The sequence below is a fragment of the Aspergillus aculeatus genome (assembly GCF_001890905.1).
Source record: "Aspergillus aculeatus ATCC 16872 unplaced genomic scaffold ASPACscaffold_3, whole genome shotgun sequence".
NCBI lineage: Eukaryota > Fungi > Ascomycota > Eurotiomycetes > Eurotiales > Aspergillaceae > Aspergillus > Aspergillus aculeatus.
In genome coordinates this window covers 1,585,863-1,607,783 of record NW_017962978.1, presented here as the reverse complement: position 1 = coordinate 1,607,783, position 21,921 = coordinate 1,585,863, and the positions used below count along the sequence as shown (strand labels likewise).

Below are 21,921 nucleotides of genomic sequence, written 5' to 3'. Positions count from 1 at the left end.
GTCGGGTCAGGGGCTGCCACGTGACGTCTTCGGGCCCAAACGGCGATCGATGCCAGCTGGAGTCGATGAAACATGTCCGTCCTACTTGTACTTTCCAATCCCCCTCAAGAGACCCCGTTCAATTCCCTTTTTACTGGTCAACTGTCCAGCATTCTTCCCTGTGCTTCTTGTTTGTCGGCTGTCATTTGATCGCGTGTTGAAACCAAATCAGCCTGTTCTGCTCAAGGCGCCATGGATTTCTCGAGTCTCAAAGACCAGGTCAGCAACCTGACCTTGTATGATCTCAAGGCGGGTGTCCGCAAGGTCCAGAATGGTAGGTCTCCTGTTGGCGAAGCCCGTTTCTAATGCGCCAGCTCTCTTGCTTGCTTGTAACACGTTCTCGTCGGGTCAAACAATGTAATTAACTGCTTTAGCTGTCATGAACTACACTGAAATGGAGGCCAAGGTCCGTCGTTCCTCTCCCCGGCACTTCCGCCCCGCTCTCCTGATCTCCGGACAAAGGCCGTGGTGGTGATGAGCACCGCACTAACACCAAGCAGGTTCGCGAAGCTACAAACAACGAGCCATGGGGTGCTTCCAACTCACTGATGCACGAAATCGCGAGCGGAACGCACAGCTAGTCAGTCGCCTCCCTTGCTCCCGCCCCTGTCGCATTCACTGGTGAGAGTATAGTTGCTGATAAGACGCCGATGCACACAGTCAATTGCTTAATGAGATTATGCCTATGATTTACAAGCGCTTCACAGATAAGACCGCCGAGGAATGGCGACAGATCTACAAGGTCAGTTCTACCCGCTCACAGCATGTTTTCGAAACAGCTTTTGTCAACATTCCTCCGGGGGACCTGGCTGACGGTTGACTCTTCCGCGGACAATAGGCTCTCCAGCTTCTGGAATTCTTGGTCAAAAATGGTTCCGAGCGCGTCGTTGACGATGCGCGCTCCCACATGTCACTCCTCCGCATGCTTCGCCAATTCCACTTCATCGATCAGAATGGAAAGGACCAGGGTATCAACGTACGCAATCGATCGTCGGAATTGGTCAAGCTGCTCGGTGACGTCGACTTGATTCGCTCGGAGAGGAAGAAGGCGCGGACCAACAAGAACAAATTCGGCGGGTTCGAGGGAGGTTCACACATCAGCGGTGGGATGTCGAGCTCTGGCTCTGGCAGATACGGAGGCTTTGGCAGCGAAAGTCTGTCCTTTGGAGGATACAGTGGTGGTGTATATGGCGATGGCGGCGGCTTCGGTGGCAACACAGGCGATTTCAACGACTCTGGCAGTCGCTCGAACCGCTTCGATGAGTATGATGAATACGATGAGGCCGATGCCGCTCCCGCACGGCGCCGCGCAGCTAGCCCTCCTCGCGCTCGTCCAGCGAAGCAACCGGAGCCTCCGAAGCCCAAGGCGCCCGAAGCCGACCTATTCGATTTCAGCGAAGAGCCGGTCGCAACGACAGCGTCCACGTCGAAACAGCCCGCGGGAGCCAGTGCCAGCAGCGGTCTCGACATCCTCAACACCAACACTGCCGACGACGATGACTTCGACGACTTCCAATCTGCCACCCCGGCGCCCGCCCCGGCATCTTCCGCACAATTCTCCATCCCCGGCCCCGCATCCACCGTCAGCACAACCTCCAGCACCCAATTCGCCGCGCCCAAGCCTGTATCCGGCACCCAAGGGTCGAACCTGAGCGGCATCGTCGGATTCACGTCGATGACGCCGACCCCGACCTCGAGCACCGTCGCCTCGCCCACCCTGTCCCAAAGCTCTCTGGCGCAACCGCACAAGCCCGCCCAAGCGCAACCCAGACCCAGCGGCTTCCAAGCCGCCACCCCCAACTACTTCACCTCCGTCTCCGCCGGCCAGCCCCCTCTCAGCGGCGTCGGCGGCGGCAACACCGTCTCCGGCCACCGGCCCGGCATGCCCTCGACCTCCTCCTTCACCTCTACCACGACGACCGCCTCCGCCGGATCCAAGCCCACCGCCGCAGGCGCCGCCGCCTCCAAACCTTCCGGTGGCGACGCCTTCGGATCCATCTGGTCCTCCGCCAGCGCCAGCGCGGGTCTCGCAAAGGCCAACGCCAACGCCAGCCGCGGACCCAACCTAGCCAGCATGGCCAAGGAGAAAGCTAGTGCCGGAATCTGGGGCGCGCCCGCATCGAGCAATGTGACCTCGCCATCGCAGAGTCAGTACGGCGGTGGCTCAAAGTCGACGGGTGGTGGTAGTTCGGCGTTTGATGATTTGCTAGGCTAAGTTGGGATGGATGATTACTTGCCTTTTTTTTATTCTTCCTTTTCCCCTTTTCTACTTGGTGTGCTATTTTCTTTCTTGGGGTCAATGTTATACCGTAGTACGATTTGCTTTTTGCTTCAATACTTTTCTTCTTGTTTGTCATCTGGAAAAACATCTCGAGAGATTTTCGCATTCTTCTTCTTTCGTGTCGCTTACAAAATAGCAAGCATATCCTTTTTCTTCTTTGTTTCTCATTTCTTGTGGTTTCCTGTTTGTGTCTATACTTGGGAGATTACTTATGTTGCTTTCGCTTCGCTTCTGTTGCTTAGATGATTCGGAAGGAGGGAACGGGGGGGGGGGGAGAAGGAGGGAGATGAGGGGGGGGTGTGTTGAGATACAGGAAAGCAATGGATGATGATGTTGGCTAGCTTTCAGGTTGAGTCTTGCTGTGTAGATGTTGTAGACTTCCAAGCTTTGTGAGTGTTGTGCCGTAGAATTAAGGGGTTCTCATCCAACAGCTACCTTCCTGCTTGTGCGGGGTGGAGGGGGGGCCTAGATATAGTCCCGAGTCAAGCCCGTGGATTTTGCTTAACTTGATGCCCGGGCCAGGGACACATACAGAGGTAAAGGAAGATGAAGAGATGGAGAGATAGATAGACCGCGGCGTTCAATGATACATATGTAATACATCTACCCCTCCACTTTCCAGTGGGGCGTGAGAATGAATAGATATGACTACTAGACTGGTCATCTGTCCATTTTCTATTTGAGAATAGAATATACAAAAGGGGAAACCAAAGCCTCGAGAATGCCGGTTCATGCACACACACACCGTGTTTATCATTGGTGAGAGATATAACACTACAATTGTCCGTGGACAGAATCAAAATAGACACAAAACGAAGTATGACGGTTTTTCTCCCACGCTAATAAAGAACTTTATTGCCAAACAAACTGGAAACTTAAACACCAGGGTAGTCGGGAAAGAAAGCAGAGAACGAAGGATTGATATCATAATACCCGTGTATGAATTGTACCGTATGCGTTGCGTGTGGGAAGTGTTGCTAAGCGATGATGAGGAGTGTAAGAGAAAAGAAACAAAATATATATTTGAGATCACAAAGTTCCAGCCGGGGAACGAAGAACAATAATATAGCGTAGTAGGTTATGATATGGGGTGTCAGTAAGTAAAAAGATTGGGAAACAAATATGCAGGATGGAATTATGGATAACCAGCTTCCTTTCTTTGTCTTTTGTTCGCTCCGTCTCTCAAGACATGGCCAGGTTTGACTGGGGCCGGGATGGAGGGAAATGTCAGAAAAGGGTCTTGGGGGAAAATATTTGGGAGGCCGTTTCTCTTAGTACCGTACCTTGGTCGAGTACGTAGACAGGGCAGGTAGGGAACCGGTGGGGGGGACATATACAGTGGGGGAATTAAATTTAACAAGCCTGAATGTGACTGTTCTTCTCGGTCGGGACGTCAATGCCCTGCTTTTCTGATGCGCTCAGATGTGACAGGTTCGAATCGGCGTTGCCACCGCTAAGCGACGACGACTTGGGAGCACCTTCTTCCCCTTTCTCTCCGTTCATGGCGGCTTCACGAGTTGCTTTCGGAGGGTCTTGTTGCGGTGCCTGTTGCTCGTTCGTAGCAGATGGTATCGTTTGTTGATGAGAGCTTCGATTCGAGGCCGGATCATGGTACGTATGCTGATGATCCTCGTCTTCATCTTCCAGATCAGGCTCGCCGTTCAACGACGTCAACCCGCCTTCGATATCACGGAGCAGCCGGACGAACTCCTCGGGAACCAGTCCACTCTCGCCGGTCCGGGGATCCTCCGCTACCAGCCAGCCCTGACCGTGCCGGTATGACACGAAGATCACCTGCCCCTCAGTCAGAGGCAGCTCATTCTCGTGCTCGCGTGTGAAATCAAAGAGCGCAACCGCCTTGCCGTGCATCTCTTCATCTGGACATCCCACCGCAAACTGAAAATCACGCGAATACCGATGTGTTTCATAATCGTCCTCGGATTCGAAGTCACCCTCGTGTCCATAGGACTGGTCATTACCGTAATCGCCCGCTCGGGAATACCGGCTTTCGTTAGCTGGATAGGTGACAAACTCGCCCCCGGGGCCATCGTCCATATCATCATGGTCGTCGTCATTCACATAGTAAGTCTCGCTACCATCCGGATTCATGCTGACGAGCGTGCCCCGTTCGGCGTCATTCTCATAATATACACTTCCATGTGCACGATTGAACTTCCGGCTCTTGCGCCCATTAGAATCGGTGCCAGTGGACTTGTTCTTTCGGTGATGGGGTGTGGAGAAGACTGGGCTGTGCAGGTCTTCGTCTTCGCTGTAGGGCGGGCCATCGCCAAAGGACATGGCAGGTAGCTGCTGATGCCCGTAACTGTGATCAGTGCTCCAAGGGCCCATAGACCACTGGCCACGCGAGCTATCCCACGGAGCCGGAGGGTCAGACAGGCGTCGTGGCTCACTGGCCGGGGTGGATGCTATAGATGCACGAGGAGGCAGCGGACCATAATGGAGGGGATGTATGGGTGGGTATGCAAAATCGCGCACTAAAGCATATGACAGGCTGGAATGAAAAATGGGAAAGACATGTGACCCTGGTCGCGACCGGTTGTGTGAAGCAAGCGAGACATTCGAATGTGTTGAGAGGCGCTCACGGGCGTATGAGGAAGAGCGTTGACGGCCCGGCCGTTTAGCTGAAGCATCCGTAACTATCGGAGGCAAGACCGCGAGGTTCGCAGATGACGCCGCCTGCTGCGGCTGAGGGGATGATGCCGCAGAAGCCATGGCTATTGAATGCTGGTCTTATGTGGAGACGGTTCAGCGCGCGAGAATTGTGATTGCGTGTCGAGAATGTCGTGTGAAGTGATGTCAAGTCGAATGTTATAACCCAGGGAGGAAATGAAGGGGAGGCTCAAAAGACTGGTTCGCCCTAGCTTTGCATCGCGATCGCCCGCCCACTGAAGTTCAACTACCAGCCTGCGTTCAAAGAACGTCTCTTGATGTTGACCCGATCAGACAGGGAACCGGGAGAGAAGCGTGCGGACCGAATTGGTGGGAGGGCAGGAACTCCTTGCGTATAAGCACGATGCAAATCGAGTTGGTGGAGGAGGCTGCGCCGAGCAGGATTGTCCTAATTCGAAACCACGGAGCTGAGCAAGCGATGAACGATGGGGTCCTAGGCGCCAGAGAGGCGAGGTGGTATCAATCGGGTTGCTGGAAGGTCCAGTGAGAGTCGGCGGCGCAGGGCAGGCAAGGCGCGGCTATCAATCGCAAAATACCACAGCGATCTTCACAATCCAGACTGCTCCCCTATGTCTCACATAAGCGATAGTAAGTTAATTGGTCACGGCAGTGAAGAGGTTGTCCAGGCCAGACAATTGAAACGAGACAAGAATTTGTGGACAGGCGCCCAGGTTTGGGGAGGTTGTAATGAAGCAGAGTGGCAGGAAGCTTTTTCGACCGGGCTTGGTGTCTCGGTGTACCGCGCTTGACAGTCGAGTGGATTGGATGGTCGAGGGAGGGTAGAACTGGGGATGCTAAATTTAGCAACGAGGGTAGGGAGGAAAAACGCCACTTTTAGAGACAGCGATTACTAAAACCCATGGGACGCCGGAGGAGAAAGCCAAAGAATTCTAGGCGAGAACCGGGGGGGATGAGAAGGGGGGAGAAGGAGGGGAGGAAAAGAGAGGAGAGGGGAGAGGAGGAGGGGGAAAGTGGGCGCTTGTAGATGACACCACCTGCAGGACAAGAAGGCAGAAAGCAGAGAGCAGAAAGCAGAAACACACAGACTGAGACTGACAGACAAGAGGATAAGAAAGAACTAACTAACTTAAAGGATGGTGGAGCGAGTGAGGGCGAAGAAGGAAGGGCAGAGGCCAGCGTCGGAGATTACCTTGCCTAGTGTGTAGTTTTAGTTAATCGATGCGTTAAGGATCACCGAGGCGCAGTTCCGGGGAGAGGGAGGGGGGGGGGGGAAAGAAATGTAGGGAGGGAGACTCACGGGTCTTTTTCCGCCCTCTGCTCTCTTAAGGATCAATCAATCAATCAGACAACACGGAAACACGTTTCAAAAAGAGAGAACTCTTCATGCAGACAAGCCACTCTGTCTGTCTTTTTGCAACATTGCCGCGCGGTTGATCTGGGATCATTCATGATAAGTTAATCCGGAGAGAGTGAAGAGTGAAGACTCGCCGGTAAGCACGTGACAGTCCACGCGTGGCTTAGCGTGTTTCAGGTCAATGATGCCTCAGGCGATCACTGTTTGGAATACACTGCCTCAGGTTTCATCCTTGCTTCCTTCCTCCTTCTTTGAGTCACAGTACATACAGTACCTGCCTACCTACATACCACACCATCACCATCGCTACAAACATATCTACCTATGCACAGCCAGCACATCCAACACAACGCCCCCCTACAGCAAAGGCCAAGTTCGAGCGGTATGCCAGCGTACGCCAGCGGGAATTCTTGGCGGTTCTCTTTCTCCCTCTGGCTACATCTTGTAACATTCCAGCCTTATGGTGCTACGCTACCGCCAGACTAAATACCCACGATAATACCACATTCTTGTACGAATTTACTTAGAAGGAGATCTTCAAAGAGAACAAAATTCATAAAGGTTAAATTGTCTATTGATCGAATCAAGGAAACTAAGATAGCACCAAGCGATCGTGCTCGTGTTGCTCAGCCAGCCGAGCAGCAGGAACAATAAAGAAAGAATGGCCTTCAACAGGTCACAATTGTCCGATCTACCATGACCTTCAGGGGGTCTCATGCTCGACTCTCGATCGCTCTCTCCTCCCGGAATATGCAAGGGAGAGCATACTTGTGCAAAAGCAAGGCCCCGAAGTCAAGAATAGCACACTCAAACCGGTGTACTGCTTGGATAAATGGTCTTATAGATCGTCAAGAAGGTGGTCTTGGAGGCTGGCTCGGACGGTGTGCAGGCTGGCTGGGATGATGCGGAGGCTGGCGCTGTCGAGGATGGCGATGGCACAGGCTGGCTGGATTCACCACCCACGGCTGGACGAGAACCCATGATCTCAGCAAATTGCGATGGGATCGAGGCCCTATCCAAAGGTTGGTCTTCCACATAATCTGCAGCTCCAGCCTTGACGTACGTATGCGTCGCAGCACTGTCCACAACATCCACGTCGATGCAGGTGGTGTAGATCTCCTGCTTGCCGTTGGGCAGCGTGTCCGTCACACCAGGCGCAGTCGGCCAGTCCCAAACCCAATACATGGTATACGGCTTGCCGGACGGCGCATTCGCGGGTAGCGCGATATCCTGCTGACACCACAGATCGGCGCCCATGGTCTGGTCGGCCACGTGAGGAAACTCGGCCTGGCGATGCTCGGAGATATTCCCGGAGTTGATCTGGTAGCACCGGCCGTCATCGAAGTTCTGTTCCGAAAGAAGCACGCCTCGTCGGTCGCCCCCCGTGCCGTCGCGGTTCCAGACGCGGTGGACGTCCAGGAGCTTCTCGTCTGCCTTGGGCTCGGTGGTCCCGTACACGTATACCGTGCCCCGGTTCGGGGGCTTCCCCGGCTGCGTCCCGGGAAGGGTCACATGGCCGTTTTCCTGGAAGCGAAGAGCGATGGCCGCGCCCGCGCTGGCCTGCAGTCGGGGGTTTCCTTCAGTCTGTTGGTACAACTGCTGGCTGTCCTTGCACATCTTGTCGGTGGGAAGGATCTCGCTTTGATTGGCCCGGCCGTTGGGAGGGATAAGATACGTCATATCGGTATCGCTGAAGCCAGAGGCGGTCCGCTGGACATTGCCGCGGGGGTAGCCAGTTGCTCCGACGAAGGTTCCATTTGGCGCGATGACCGTCAGTTGTTCTACCCAGGAGTGTGCGTTCGCAGTCGACAAGCCCAGGGCGAGCAGTAGCCCCCCCAATCCCGTGCCACGGATGAAGAGCATGATTGCGTCTTTGTTTCTGAACGCTTCGTTAAATTGTTGTTCTTGTGAGGAATAGCAAGTTGAGACACCGGCCAGCGGGGTTGTCTATCAAGAAAACTTGGTGGTTGGTTTCTGTGTGTGGTCAGTGGATGCAATGGTGGTTTGTAGAGGGCAGGGGTGATTCATACATAATTTATAGCCTCATTGTGACAAGAAGGGTTTTATGTATCTTCTCTTGTCGTCCAGCTCGCTGGAGTGTTCCACTCAAAGACAATAAACTGATCGCGATGGACAATGGCTATCTAGCGGAGAATCACAGCATACAATAAAACAAACACAAAGGAAACGGGAGTCATTGGATGTTAACAATAACATTGAAGGAGAGTGCCGGTTACAGATATTGTCGCCCTCCGGGGCCTTATGATCAAATTCACTCCCCAAAAGAAATTAGGAGTCAAAGCAGCTGTCCAATACAATCCAGTCGTTTGAAACGAAAGAGAATGAGGAAATTCGGCCAAGCTGCGTCAGTCATGAGAGGCTCGTTTCTGTAGGCGCTCCGGGACAATGCAGTAACATGATCATGACCGGAATAGATCCTTGATGAGCATCGCAGGACCAATCGATCCCCTTGGAAGCGCTACCAAGCTTTTTTGGCCCTGGGTGATCCGGAGAAACGCGACAGACATGATTCGTCTCGTCTTCGACGTCTAGCGCGGAAGGGGGGGCAAAGGGCATGAAGAAGAAAGACGATCAGATCGGATCAGGTGTTGATGGATTTGCGACACTGAGGTCTGAAATTAGCAACGGCGCCTAACCTGGGCTAGAATATAATCTCTCACTGACAGGCACTCGCCCTCACGGTTGAACCCGTTGTTGCAGAGTTGCAGACGATGCAGCAGTCCTTTGATCCAGCCCCATTCACGGCACACTCGAGCAGCTAGGGCTGTTAGTGTTTACTTTGGGTAGCTCAGCGATGTATCCCCTCCCGACCTATGAGAAAGCTGTCTAGCTTGCTGGAAGTGTGGATTTGGCACGCATTGGTGTTCAGCGACCAGCCGGGTAGACATTTACCTCAGCCAGGCGTCGCATGTTTATGTTTTAGGCGCCTGAGGAGTGAGTGTTGAAACATGGCCGCGTCCCGCCCTTGCCAGCCCTAGCAGATTCCTGAACGGCTGGGAAGAGTAGATCTGAAAAGCAGAAACTTACCCGGGCGGGCATGACGGTGATATTCCGTGAGCTATGTGCATGAAGCTTGATTAGTCTCGCTGAAGAATGTTCTATGAAAATTGATAGTAATTTTATATGACTGTAAAGTCCAAGATGCAGATAAGAAGGGTTTGAAGCACTGCGGCTCATGCATGGGACTGACAACAAACCCTTTCTATGAGCAGATCCTCCCGCCCGCCCAATGCTACGAGTTAACTACCTAATTAACCACCTTATTCATACCTATAGAAGTGTACTCTGTACATACAGTACTGTACCTACTAGACGTGACACAATTCATTGACGGACTTCTGGAAAATCTACCTGTCTGGTCAAGGGGCTGAGATTACTCGGGTCGACCAAGTCACCAACTCACCGACCTCACATTGTTCTTCCTTGGCATTGGAAAGGCCCCCCACTTCACCTTCGTCTCGTCTCTGGATCAAACAAAATCACAGCGTCGCCGTGGTTCCATCGCCCAACTAAGATAGTGAGTACCCATCAATTGATTATCGGTCCTCAGGGGAAAACCCGACCCCCGAACACGCATTAACCGTACATCCAACATTGCGACTTGCGAGACCGACATGAAAGTCACTCATGTCATGACATTAGATCAACAGCTTAAATTACCATACTGCCCTGAGAAAATACCCAGGTACGTAGCGACTTGTTCCATGATCTCATCCGGGTCCAAGCTCGTTACGTGTCAAGAGTGCCAGACCCGCAGCTGAACTGGTTTTTTCCCCTGCCGATTTCCGGACTATCTACCGGGGAGTTTTTGTTTTCGTCTTGTTTTTTCTCTGTTGCCTGAGGGGGGGGATCAACCTTGCTCGGGTTTGCAAGACGTTCTGACGGTCAGCATACAACAACGTTTCTGACAGGACTTTTTTTCTGTCTGTCTGCCACGATTTCACCGAAGCGCACAGAGAAATTTAGGTCAGGCCTAAACCCAAAGCAACCGTATGTGAGACAGATGGGGATCCTTTCCCCCCCCCCTCTTCGCCAGAAGAGATGAAGAGATTGATTAGATGAAAAAGGGTGGGTAGGCTGTGTTATCTCCGATGAATCGCAGTTCTTCAGTGGCCACCGACGGTCCCGGTTTCCACCATTCTATCCCCACCCCGACAGACTGAGGGAATATCGGGCTACGGATGCAGTCTTGGAATTTTTATCAGATGGAGGGGTTTTGGTCTACTACGGCTTTCGAAAGCGGGATGCCAATTAACCACCAAAGGACGGAATGGGGATGGAGGGGGGAGGGAGCTTGGAAATTACCTAACGCATTGAATAATAATATCACGACTAGACTAGACTAGACTGGATTGTGTGTGATTGCTCTCTGCTGGAACCAGGATTGTCCTTGCCACCATTACAACCAACAGGATCAGAAGCATAATGCATGCGATGTTGTACGCTGCTGGCATGGACAATCGGAGAGATAATCTGGTAGTGGTGGTGATGGTGGTGGTAGTGGTAGTGGCCAGGGTGCTTTGCTGCTTAACTTCCTTGAAGTCATCATGATCAGACCAAATGTGGTCCATGGTTAGTAGGTATCACCAACCAGTACCACAATCCGTATTTCTCTGATGACGTTTGTGATACCGATGTGTTTGGGGGTGTTCAGCTTCACTCGGATACCAAAAAAGCTCTCCCCAGTCTCTTACATTTCGACCGCTTGTCTAACTGCGGCAGAGTGCAAGAAAGCCGAGATCTAGAAAAGAGGTTGGCCTGACATGCGGGTCGCTTTTTGGCCCGCATGTCGCTGCTTGGCTAAAGTGTTTGGATTTCACGAGAGCCGCCGTCTTACTACGAGTGCTGAATGCCTTGTCTGATCTGCCGACCAGTAGAGAAGTGGCTCTTAGGGTTGAGCAGAGATCCAATGATGGTCTATAACCGTATAACGGGAGCTGGCCACATGGATACCCTTTCCTTCGGGCTCGGGTTTTCTTGAAGGAAAAAAAGTGGCTGTAAGTAGGGCAGGTTATTGTACGGTGCTCCGTATCTTATTTTGCTTATTAGACTGTTTTCTGATCACTAAGGTTTGGAAGCCTTCTGCTCCTTCGGTGAGATTGGGCAAAGGCTCGCTCGCACTCACATACTACCCATGTATCATGTACTGCACATGCACACTGCAGATACACCATCCAACATTGAACATGCAAGGTTAGTCTGCAAGCGGCTGCAGAATCTGTGAAATGCTGATCTCAGAACAACGCTAACCAACCCTACTTTGCAGACTTGCAGCTGGCATCATTTGTGCATCCTCCACGTTGGGATTTATTGTTGCGGCTTCCTCCCGATAAGCGGAGTATGTGACCACAGACTAAACTAGAAGTAAGTTAAGTACGGAGTCCTCTCGTAAAGGAAAAAAAGGGAAAAAGAAAAAAAGAAAAAGCGGAAAAAGGGAAACCAAAAAACCACTATCAATTTGTACTAGTCTCGATTGGGTTATCTCCATTGGAATTTGTCCCGGTAGTCGCTATTGTTCCCAATTCTTCTTTATTCTGGGTTGCCCCCCTTCTCTCTCCCCTTCCTCACTTCTCATTTCTCTCCGCTCATTTCTCTTTCACCCTTCCCCTTCCTCTCTTTCTACACCTTCTATATTCACTGTATCACCTACTATCAGATCCATTGATCTTGTGGTGTAGTCCGATAAGTGAATTGTCGGTTGTATCCCAACGCGACCGGTGTACTTTTGAGCGACCTTGGCACTGCTGCGGTCCGTATTCCCGCAGTGCCATCGATTGGCTGTCTTTGTTGGCCGAACCTGTGGCTTGGTTCAGCGGCAAAACTCGCGGATTTACTTAATCCCACCGCCTCTGTGGCTGCCTAGTGGGAGTACTCCCACCCTTGCTTCTTTCAGGGGCCCGTGATCGAGTCAAGAAGTCCCAGAAGGGGTAAGAAAAAAACCTCAAGAAGTTGCTTGGGATCGTGATTTCAGCCCAACGCAGAGGTTGGACTTTGGACGTTTTGCTGTCAGGTAAAGCCACTCCGACCCCTCTTCCGCCCTTACTTGCCCTCCACCGATCGCAAAGCTCATCGCATTCCTTTTTTTTTTAAGACCCGATAAGCAACGACCACTCTCACTCCTCAATCCCATGCCATTGACTCTTGAGGAGGTGTTCGTTCAGATTTAAAAATTCAGATCATCGTTCGCGTGTGCTAGTGCGATACGTACGGGGGCACTCTTTGGCGGATTCTCAACGCGTGGACCATCGCCCTCCCGACTAACTTCTCCTTTAACACCCGGTCCACACCGCTTCTTTGGACTCAATTGTCCAACTATCATAAGCAATCATGGCTTCGACATTGATTCCTCGCAAGTCGCGTACGACAGAGGAAGATCGCGATGCTGAGCCCGGATGGCTCAAGCGTCAAGTCACCAGCGGTCTACAGTTTATCTCCCGCCGTGCCTGCCTTCACCCGATTCACACCATCGTTGTAATTGCTCTTCTGGCCAGCACAACCTATGTTGGTCTGCTGGAGGGAAGCCTTTTCGACTCGTTCAAGAACCCGCGCAATGTACCCGGTCAGGTCGATGTGGACACTCTTCTTAGAGGCAGTAGGAATTTGCGCCTGGGAGAGAGTACCTCGTGGAAGTGGCAAGTTGAGGATGCTCCGACCTTCCAAGACTCTGAGGTAAGTATCTGCTTGATCGACCTATGTGCTTGTTCATGCGCTGATCCTTTCGGTCCGATAGTCCGCTCAGCACATGGCACTGGCTACATTTATCTTCCCCGACTCGGTTTCTAAGTCGGTGTCGACTGCCCCTCTAGTCGACGAGGTCCCAATTCCTGCGAACACATCTGCCCATCGGGTTCCCCATACACCCAACCTGTTCTCGCCTTTCTCCCATGACTCGTCTCTCGTGTTCACTCTTCCTTTCGAGCAGGTCTCCGATTTCCTGAAGGCCGTGCAAGAAATCCCCGAACCTTCAGCTGTCGCGGAAGAAGGAGAGCAGAAGAAATGGATTATGAGGGCAGCTCGTGGCCCGGCTTATGGCTCGACTGGAGCCCTCAAGCTGTGGTTCGCAGACGCATGGAACTCATTCGTTGATCTGATCAAGGTATTTCCTCACAAAATGCAACCAGCGCAACCAGCCCAGTGACTTGTTTGCTAATTGTCTTTAGCATGCTGAGACCATTGATATCGTCATTATGACCTTGGGTTACCTCTCTATGCACCTCAGCTTTGTTTCCCTTTTCTTCTCCATGCGCCGTCTGGGATCGAACTTCTGGTTGGCTACCACCGTGCTTTTCTCTGGTGCTTTTGCCTTCTTGTTCGGACTTTTGGTAACCACAAAGCTTGGAGTCCCTATCAATATGCTCCTGCTGTCTGAGGGCCTTCCATTCCTTGTGGTGACCATTGGATTTGAGAAGTCGATCATCCTTACCCGAGCTGTCTTGAGCGCTTCCGTGGATAGGAAGCAAGGCGCCCGGGCTGGCAACAACCCCAGATCCATCCAGGATTCTATCCAGACTGCGATCAAGGAGCAGGGTTTCGAAATCGTTCGCGATTATTGCATTGAGATTGCCATCCTTGCTGCTGGTGCGGCTTCTGGCGTTCAGGGTGGCCTGAGGCAGTTCTGCTTCCTGGCTGCTTGGATCCTGTTTTTCGACTGCCTCTTGTTGTTCACCTTCTACACTACGATTCTCTGCATCAAACTTGAAATCACCCGTATTAGACGCCATGTTGCGCTTCGCAAGGCTCTCGAGGAAGATGGGATTACGCAGCGTGTTGCCGAGAACGTGGCTTCCAACAATGACTGGCCGAGAGCTGGATCGGAGTACAATGGTAACAGCGAGACCAGCATCTTTGGCAAGAAATTCAAGTCCAGCAACGTCCGTCTCTTCAAGATTCTGATGGTTGGCGGTTTCATCTTGATCAATGTGGTGAATTTGACGGCTATCCCTTTCCGGGATTCCGCTAGCATTCCCCTTCTGTCGCGCGTTTCCAATGTTCTGGCTCCCACCCCCATTGACCCATTCAAGGTCGCTGAGAATGGTCTGGATTCCATCTATGTCGCCGCCAAGAGCCAGATGCAGGAGACTGTCGTGACAGTTATTCCTCCCATCAAGTACAAATTGGAGTATCCCTCTGTCCACTATGCTGCGCTCGGGGAGAGCGCAGGATTTGAGATCGAGTACACCGACCAGTTCCTTGATGCTGTTGGTGGACGTGTTATCGAAAGCCTTCTGAAGAGCATTGAGGACCCGGTTATCAGCAAGTGGATCATCGCTGCCCTGACTTTGAGCATCATTCTGAATGGATATCTCTTCAACGCGGCCAGATGGAGCATCAAGGAGCCCGAAGCTGCACCCAAGATGGAAGCCCCGAAGCCCAAGGTATACCCCAAGATCGACCTGAACAACCAGGATGGTCCCACGAGGAGCGCCGAAGAATGCGAGCTTTTCCTGAAGGAGAAGAGAGCTGCCTTCCTATCGGATGAGGAACTCGTGGACCTCTCCCTGAAGGGCAAGATTCCCGGTTACGCTTTGGAAAAGACCATGGAAAATGAAGATCTTATGAGCCGCCGTGACGCTTTCACTCGCGCAGTCAAGATCCGTCGATCTGTCGTGGCCAGGACTGCTACCACCTCTGAGTTCAGTGGCTCTTTGGAGGCCTCCAAGCTCCCCTACAAGGATTACAACTACACCCTGGTTCATGGAGCTTGCTGCGAGAACGTCATCGGTTATCTGCCTTTGCCCCTCGGTGTTGCTGGTCCCATGCTCATTGACGGTCAAAACTATTTTATTCCTATGGCGACAACCGAAGGTGTCCTGGTGGCTAGTACCAGTCGAGGTGCTAAGGCTATCAACGCTGGTGGTGGTGCGGTGACTGTACTGACTGGTGACGGTATGACCCGTGGTCCTTGTGTCGGTTTCCCTACTCTTGCCCGAGCCGCAGCCGCCAAGGTTTGGTTGGATTCAGAGGAAGGCCAGCGCGTTATGACTACTGCTTTCAACTCCACTAGCCGCTTCGCCAGACTGCAGCACATGAAGACTGCCCTTGCTGGTACTTATCTGTACATTCGGTTCAAGACGACGACAGGTGATGCCATGGGTATGAACATGATCTCGAAGGGTGTCGAGAAGGCACTCAATGTCATGGCTACTGAGTGTGGCTTTGACGACATGGCTACGATCTCTGTTTCGGGTAACTTCTGTACGGACAAGAAGGCGGCTGCTATCAACTGGGTTGACGGCCGTGGAAAGTCTATCGTGGCCGAGGCTATCATTCCTGGCGATGTTGTCCGGAATGTGTTGAAGAGTGATGTCGATGCCCTCGTTGAGCTGAACACCAGCAAGAACTTGATCGGAAGTGCCATGGCTGGAAGTATTGGCGGCTTCAACGCCCATGCATCCAACATCGTTACTGCGATTTTCCTTGCTACCGGTCAAGATCCTGCCCAGAACGTGGAAAGCAGCAGCTGTATCACTACCATGAGAAAGTGAGTCGACACCCTCAAAGTCTTAACATATGATGCTAATCTTTTGTAGTTTCAACGGCAACCTTCAGATCGCTGTGTCGATGCCTTCCATCGAAGTCGGAACTATTGGTGGTGGCACAATCCTCGAGGGACAGTCCGCCATGCTGGACCTCCTCGGCGTGCGTGGCTCCCACCCGACCAACCCCGGCGACAACGCCCGCCAGCTGGCGCGTATTGTCGGCGCGGCTGTGCTTGCTGGTGAGCTGAGCTTGTGCTCTGCCCTGGCTGCCGGCCATCTTGTCCGGGCGCACATGGCGCACAACCGTAGCGCTGCCCCGACCCGCTCGGCCACTCCTGTTTCTGCTGCCGTTGGTGCTACCCGAGGCCTCACTATGACCTCGTCGAAGTGAAGTCCCATGCGCTCGGTTGCCTTATGAATTGCATGTCCCCCAATCCTCCTGCCACTGAGCAGAATCTCGCCCCCGCGCTCCTCAGACACCTGCTCGCCCGTCTTCTTCTGCATACGACACCGTTCTGGCTATCTGGCCCATGATTTAGTTGGGATAATTCTGGCCATTTCCCCCTTCCGCCGACGGGCTTTTTTTACGACTCATACATTTACTACCTGCATACGCACTGGTATTTTATCCGGGCATTCTGCACATCATGTCGGTTTTTTTCTAATTGAGAGGAGGAGTTTACTTTGGTTGTGAAGACAGGTCTGTTGATAGACGGAGAAGAAGAAAAGCGAATGATGAGTTCATTCGCATGTATTGCACAACCTATACAGCTACCTGACTGTAGTTACAATATGATGACGCAATGTCACCTGTTTTTTTTTTGCGTACAGAACTGGGGAGGTTCAATGCATGTGGCATGTGATGAAATTTATTTCTGTTACCAGATTTCATTGCCATCATGCTCATAGCCGTAAGTCGCGCCTTTTAAGGCAAAGGATGATTGAAGGCGCGCTCAAGTTGTAGGTTCTTCTATTGACATGCCACTGTCGCTATACTAGATACAACGCATTCTTTGTGGAATGGATGAATGGACACCGGCACTCTGTGAAGCTTCCGAATCTGGGTTCCACGAGAAGCCTACGAAGTATGCTCCTAATTTGAACTGCACCGCTTCCCTAAGGCGGAATATCCAGCCCGACCCGCCACCTCTTGACAGTCTTGTTGAAGAGGCACAGAAAGAGCCCACTGAAACCAGCTGACGAAGGGCTCCTGCCCGACAGCACGTAGGGAAGATGGACTCAAGAGGCGACACGAAGGGGGGTGCTTGCTGCACGTTCTGACGAAGGATGGGTTCTAGATGAGGCAAGTTCCAGGACGGCATCTTCGTGTATGTGAAATCATGCTTGCAAGCCTCGGTGACGTGTTCCACGGTATTTTCAATAATTTCATTATGTTCGTTGTGGTCGGTACTGCCAGTAGGTACTGTACACAGGGGGAACATGATCCTTCCACAGCGTATTCTCGTCTTTTTTTATTTCGTTTTTTTTTTTAAGGGCTCTTGCTTTTCTCAAATAGCAGCCGCACGCGGCGTCGGCAGCTCAAGATCGATTTGCCATAACGGGTGCGTGGGAAAGTCCTCGCTGCAGCCTTGCACGGCGGCATTCACGAACAACGTCTGCTCCCCGCCCCCAGGGTGGGTTAACGGGATCGGGTCCCCCGTGCAGTGGCTTGTTTCCATGACCGCCGGGGCCGTCTGCTTCCCTGGATGTTGATCCAGCCGCGCAAGCTTACTGAGGATGGTCGATCGGCCGTGGTCGATGGCCGTGAAGTGCGATGGCTCGTTTCGGGTGGTGGTCACACCATCCTGACTTCGATCTTGAGGATGAGGGCGGGTTTCTGGCGGCGGCGGCCGCCAGTGCGCGACCATCGCCCCCCACCCTTCGTGGATGTGTCCAAAGCAATGCATTCGGGGTCGGGCGCGGGCGATGGCCTTGAACAGGTCGGGGCAGCCGGCGCGGCGTCCGCACCCATGCGTAGCACTAGTAGTGTAATCCATGATCCCGCGCGGCGGGCCGTGGGTGATGACCACATCGATTTGATTGCTGCTGCTGCTGCCGCTGCTGTCGAGCTGGAACTCGTGGCTCGTGTCCGGGTGGTATTGGAAGCCCCAGTCGCCGCCGAGCGAGGGGGTGTACGGGCTGGCGTAGACGGTCAGCCGCGCGCCGTTGGCCAGGCGGAAGACATGGATGCCTTCGTCGAGCAGGGTGATTCCGCTGGTTTGCTGGAGGTCGTCGGTGAAGAGCTTCCTGCGGACTTCCCCGTAGTCCCCGTAGACTTGCCGCACGAGGCGGCGGTCGTCTTCTCTGTGGTCGAGGCCGCTGGATTTGACTTTCTGTTGGAAGGTCGGGGTGTCCAGGGTGAAGTCGTGGTTGCCGGGGATGACCAGCTTGAGGGGCGCGTGGAGCTTCTGGAGGAGCTGGATCGTGGTGCGGAATTCGGTCAGGTAGGAGCTGTCGGTCAGGTCGCCGCAGTGGATCACTACGTCGGCGTGGTGCTGGGTGTAGCACTCTTCGGGGAGCTCGTGGCCGTGGGTGTCGGAGAGGATGAGGAAGCGGGTTTTGATGCTGGATGGGATGGAAGGTTCCATGTTGGCTGTGAAGGATAGTTCTAGTACTTGATGATTCGAGGAATAGTTTGATCGATGACAAGAGGAAGAAGACGACGAATGAGGAATGAGGAACGAAGAACGAGAGAAGAGGATGTCAAAGAAGATCTTGGAGTCACAAGGGTAAGTATGCCCTAATCATGTTGCAATACACGGATCTGTATTCCAACACTACACCACAAGTACGTGCTACGGTGGATGTGTGGGCAGGTCAGTCATGATGATCCAGATGTTGTATTCGACGATAATATACAGAATACTTATATAAGAATATTTTAGAAGAATAATTTGTACAAAGGAGAGAAAGTCCCCGCCGTCCCCTCCTCCAAGAATTAACGAGCATCATTCGCTAAGGATAGCGAACAACAACTGCTTCACGCAGAAGCCAAGTGAACTCACTGGAGTATATTGCGAGCGAGGCTGGGGAGGGTCTGGGGGCGGACTCGATCGGTCGACAAGAATGAGCGTGTCGAAATATCATACAATGATATATGGTATTCTTTATGATGTTGATTCTAGCAAACCCACGGCTATGCGAGGGAACGCGAGGTTGTTTTCCTGGACGGTTGTAGACGCCTTCCTAAAGCACTGTTTTGTCCATTGCTCTTTCCTCCGGATTCAGTTCCTGTATACAGAGATATTGTGAATGCATTAAGTCCGAGTTGCTCCTACCTCGACAGCAGTCTGCTATTTTCCACTCAAACAAGCTACCCAGGAAGCTTTCATTAGGATACAAACCATGATGAAGGGAGAAGCAGAAAACAATGTAAGGAGCTGCTTCTTATGTCGTTTGTACTGGAGATCTAGTAACATAGTTCCGATACATGCTGTGTGGGGCACGCTTAGAAGATAGATAAGTGGAGTATATCCCAAGCAGGATTGAGGGTTGTTCCATATGAAAGAAACATCCTTGATTAGAGGATTTCAGCCATCAAGATTGTTCCTAGAACTTGACTCTGCATCACAAAGAAGTATGAGTCTTCTACCGAGAATACGTCTCTATGGAATCAATTTCAAGATGGTCTACAAAAATTCATAGATCACCGATGTCATATTGTGCATGATTTAATTAAAGTGTAGAGAAATCGATTACTTCCGTCGCCTTTTGAGAACTACTATGGTTCAGTCAACTAAAGTCCCATACAGGCTCATATAAGATACTACAGCTCATAGAATTGGTGGGACATATCAAGCCTCAGCAAGTAATAATGTATGGGCTGGCTTCATTGATACTCAACACCAGAAATTGCCTCTCGTCGCCTTTGAGAGAGCTACGGCCAACGAAGTTTAATGTCAGAAATCGTGTAATGCACTCTGCACAGCGTTCTTCACTTGCTGTATTTCACACTTTCCCCAACAAACGGGATCCTCCTCTATCCATAACATCCGACCGTATCAAGAGAGTGATTCCCTCAACAATAGTTGTAGTGTCGTCTCTTGGGCCTGGAAACCGGTTGACGTTTGTTTGCCGTCCGGAAAGCCCATGGCTCGGCAGCTGACTGCCGAAGACTGATGGAGACCATTTTGGATAAGTCAAGGAGAATGAATATCGAGTCCAACGAGATGAGTATGCGTTCTTGTTGCCTACCGTTACAATGCTACGGAGTATTGTTGAAGTCACAATCAAACTGCACGGAAGTTAGTCGGAGGTAGAACCTTCTAGCCTTCTGTGCCAACCGGTTATACATAGACTGTGGAGTCTCCACGCTACGAATTGGCGGCCGCCCCCTGAGATGCTGCCTACGCCCTAAGCTTAGGGGGGTGGAAAGAGAAAAAGTAAGTAAGTACCGTAACCTTCAAGCCTAGGTACTTACCTTAGTGAGCAATAATCACTCAGAAACAGTACACCAATCGCAATCCAAGATCCCAAGCAATAGCTCAAACCTAATGACCATAGACTTAATCCACTGTCTTCTTGTTTTCTTCGACGCATGAACAGTTTTTGCCATCCTTACCCATACGACCACAAAGAAGACAGAAGGAAAAAAAAACACAGACCTAGGATAAGCCGATCCAAGCTCTGAAGGGCGCATTGGGTTCTGGGTTCTGGACCCCAAACGAATTCGAACGTGCGCGGGACTCGCAATCTCGGCAGGCCAACAAGTAACAACGAAAGTTAGTCGTACCTCCTGAACTAACTTAGCAGCGAAAAGTCTCGACCAGATGGACGGATGGGCAGGTGGAGAGCCGGTTGCAAAAGTGGTGCTTGTGCTCCCTCCCCTCCCCCCTTTGGGGCTTGAAGTGAAGCGCACGTTGGGGGCTGGCCAGTTTTTTTTCCTTTTTATCGACACTGGGCTTGTCACTGATCATCCCTGGAGGGAAAGAGACTCCAGCCTCAAGAGGGTGGGTTTTGGCATTGATGGGAGGGAGAAGGGGGCAGGAAATGCTTGTTTTGTTTCTGTAGAGTCTAAGGGGTTGGTAGCGAAGAGGTTGATGGGTGGGTGGGTGAATGTATAAGTTACCTACTGGATGGGTGTGCCATGAATTATGCAGTGCCTGTTCGGCAGGTGCTGGGAGCAGCCACCGCCACACGGTGTGCGTTAGTTCAGAACTGATCGATCAGTTCCGGGCGGAGGAGTGGAGTTCAATATGAATTCCTGGACGGACGCACTACGGAGTATTCGTAGTTTCGTACCTACATTAGCTGGGATGATGAAGCATTTATTTTTAGTCGAGGATGTGACTGGAAATGATCGCCTCTGCACCTGGAGTGTTGACGCCGCGTTCGAAGTACAGTACTCAGACTGTACTGCACCACACTTATAGAGGGAGGAGGACCAGTAGTAAACAGACGATCGGGAACTCTTATCAGTCTGGCGGGTGTCTATCTGGTCTATCCGGGGTCAATCTGAGACAGTCGAGCAGCTACTCCGCATCATTTCTGACTTGTTCAACTTGCAAAGGAGGGATTGAGACGGAGGAGAGAGAGAGGTAGGAAAAGAGTCTGTGCCTGTCACAACGACGGAGCAGTCGGAATTGAGATCGGACTGCTACTGAAGTACCGGTAGGAGTGCACAGCTCAAGAGCTAGGCAGACATTGTGGACTGAACCATACGATACCCCTTTTTGTGGTACCTTACGGAGTACCCATTATTACCTATTGAGTATCCTCCGTATTCGTAAATAAAAACACCTGCGGCTGGGCTGGTGCTTCTTTTGCTTTGCCGCAGTCATTAATCTTCCGGCTAGACTAAGTTCAGTCCACTTTCTTTCTTTCGGTGGCTCAACCTCCATTCACTTACTGCTAATTTCACTCTTACCACTCTTTTTCCCACTCCACCCATGGACTATTTCTCCTTGAGGCTGTTTTCCAAGGTTCCTCCTGGTGGCTGCGACTTTTTCCCCGGTGGCTTAATTTGGCCAGCTTTAATCTGATCCTAATCCAACCTTTCCTGTTCTCAGTGTTTACTTCATCTTTGCTGGTCGTCTCTTCTCCATTATTGGTGCCCGTGCCGACTTGGCCGAGAAACTACTTTCCCTTCCCCCCCC

The 21,921-nt window shown here is 51.9% G+C and overlaps 5 protein-coding genes across 5 annotated transcripts; 2 read left to right on the top strand and 3 right to left on the bottom strand.

The window, feature by feature from the left end:
* Positions 1–116: 116 nt before the first annotated feature.
* On the top strand, positions 117–2,569 carry ASPACDRAFT_76150 (uncharacterized protein; the record flags this gene model as incomplete). The annotated part of the gene is made up of 5 exons (XM_020204650.1): positions 117–313; positions 414–445; positions 540–619; positions 700–781; positions 878–2,569. Coding segments are annotated over exons 1-5 (1,648 nt in total), but the record flags the coding sequence as incomplete, so codon positions are not given.
* A 1,104-nt stretch (positions 2,570–3,673) lies between these two features.
* ASPACDRAFT_58026 (adaptor protein NBP2) lies at positions 3,674–5,053 on the bottom strand (the record flags this gene model as incomplete). Its single annotated transcript, XM_020203305.1, has 1 exon — positions 3,674–5,053. The coding sequence occupies one exon, from the start codon at positions 5,051–5,053 to the stop codon at positions 3,674–3,676; it is 1,380 nt and encodes a 459-aa protein (XP_020059413.1).
* Positions 5,054–7,133: 2,080 nt separating this feature from the next.
* ASPACDRAFT_40391 (uncharacterized protein) lies at positions 7,134–8,189 on the bottom strand (the record flags this gene model as incomplete). Its single annotated transcript, XM_020200743.1, has 1 exon — positions 7,134–8,189. The coding sequence occupies one exon, from the start codon at positions 8,187–8,189 to the stop codon at positions 7,134–7,136; it is 1,056 nt and encodes a 351-aa protein (XP_020059412.1).
* A 4,309-nt stretch (positions 8,190–12,498) lies between these two features.
* Positions 12,499–16,683, top strand: hmg1 (HMG-CoA reductase). Its single transcript, XM_020195746.1, has 4 exons — positions 12,499–13,016; positions 13,078–13,443; positions 13,508–15,828; positions 15,878–16,683. The coding sequence occupies exons 1-4, from the start codon at positions 12,675–12,677 to the stop codon at positions 16,215–16,217; spliced, it is 3,369 nt and encodes a 1,122-aa protein (XP_020059411.1). The 5' UTR covers positions 12,499–12,674; the 3' UTR covers positions 16,218–16,683.
* Positions 16,684–17,334: 651 nt separating this feature from the next.
* On the bottom strand, positions 17,335–18,465 carry ASPACDRAFT_1886086 (metallophosphatase domain-containing protein; the record flags this gene model as incomplete). The annotated part of the gene is made up of 1 exon (XM_020198412.1): positions 17,335–18,465. The coding sequence occupies exon 1, from the start codon at positions 18,412–18,414 to the stop codon at positions 17,335–17,337; it is 1,080 nt and encodes a 359-aa protein (XP_020059410.1). The 5' UTR covers positions 18,415–18,465.
* Positions 18,466–21,921: the final 3,456 nt, after the last annotated feature.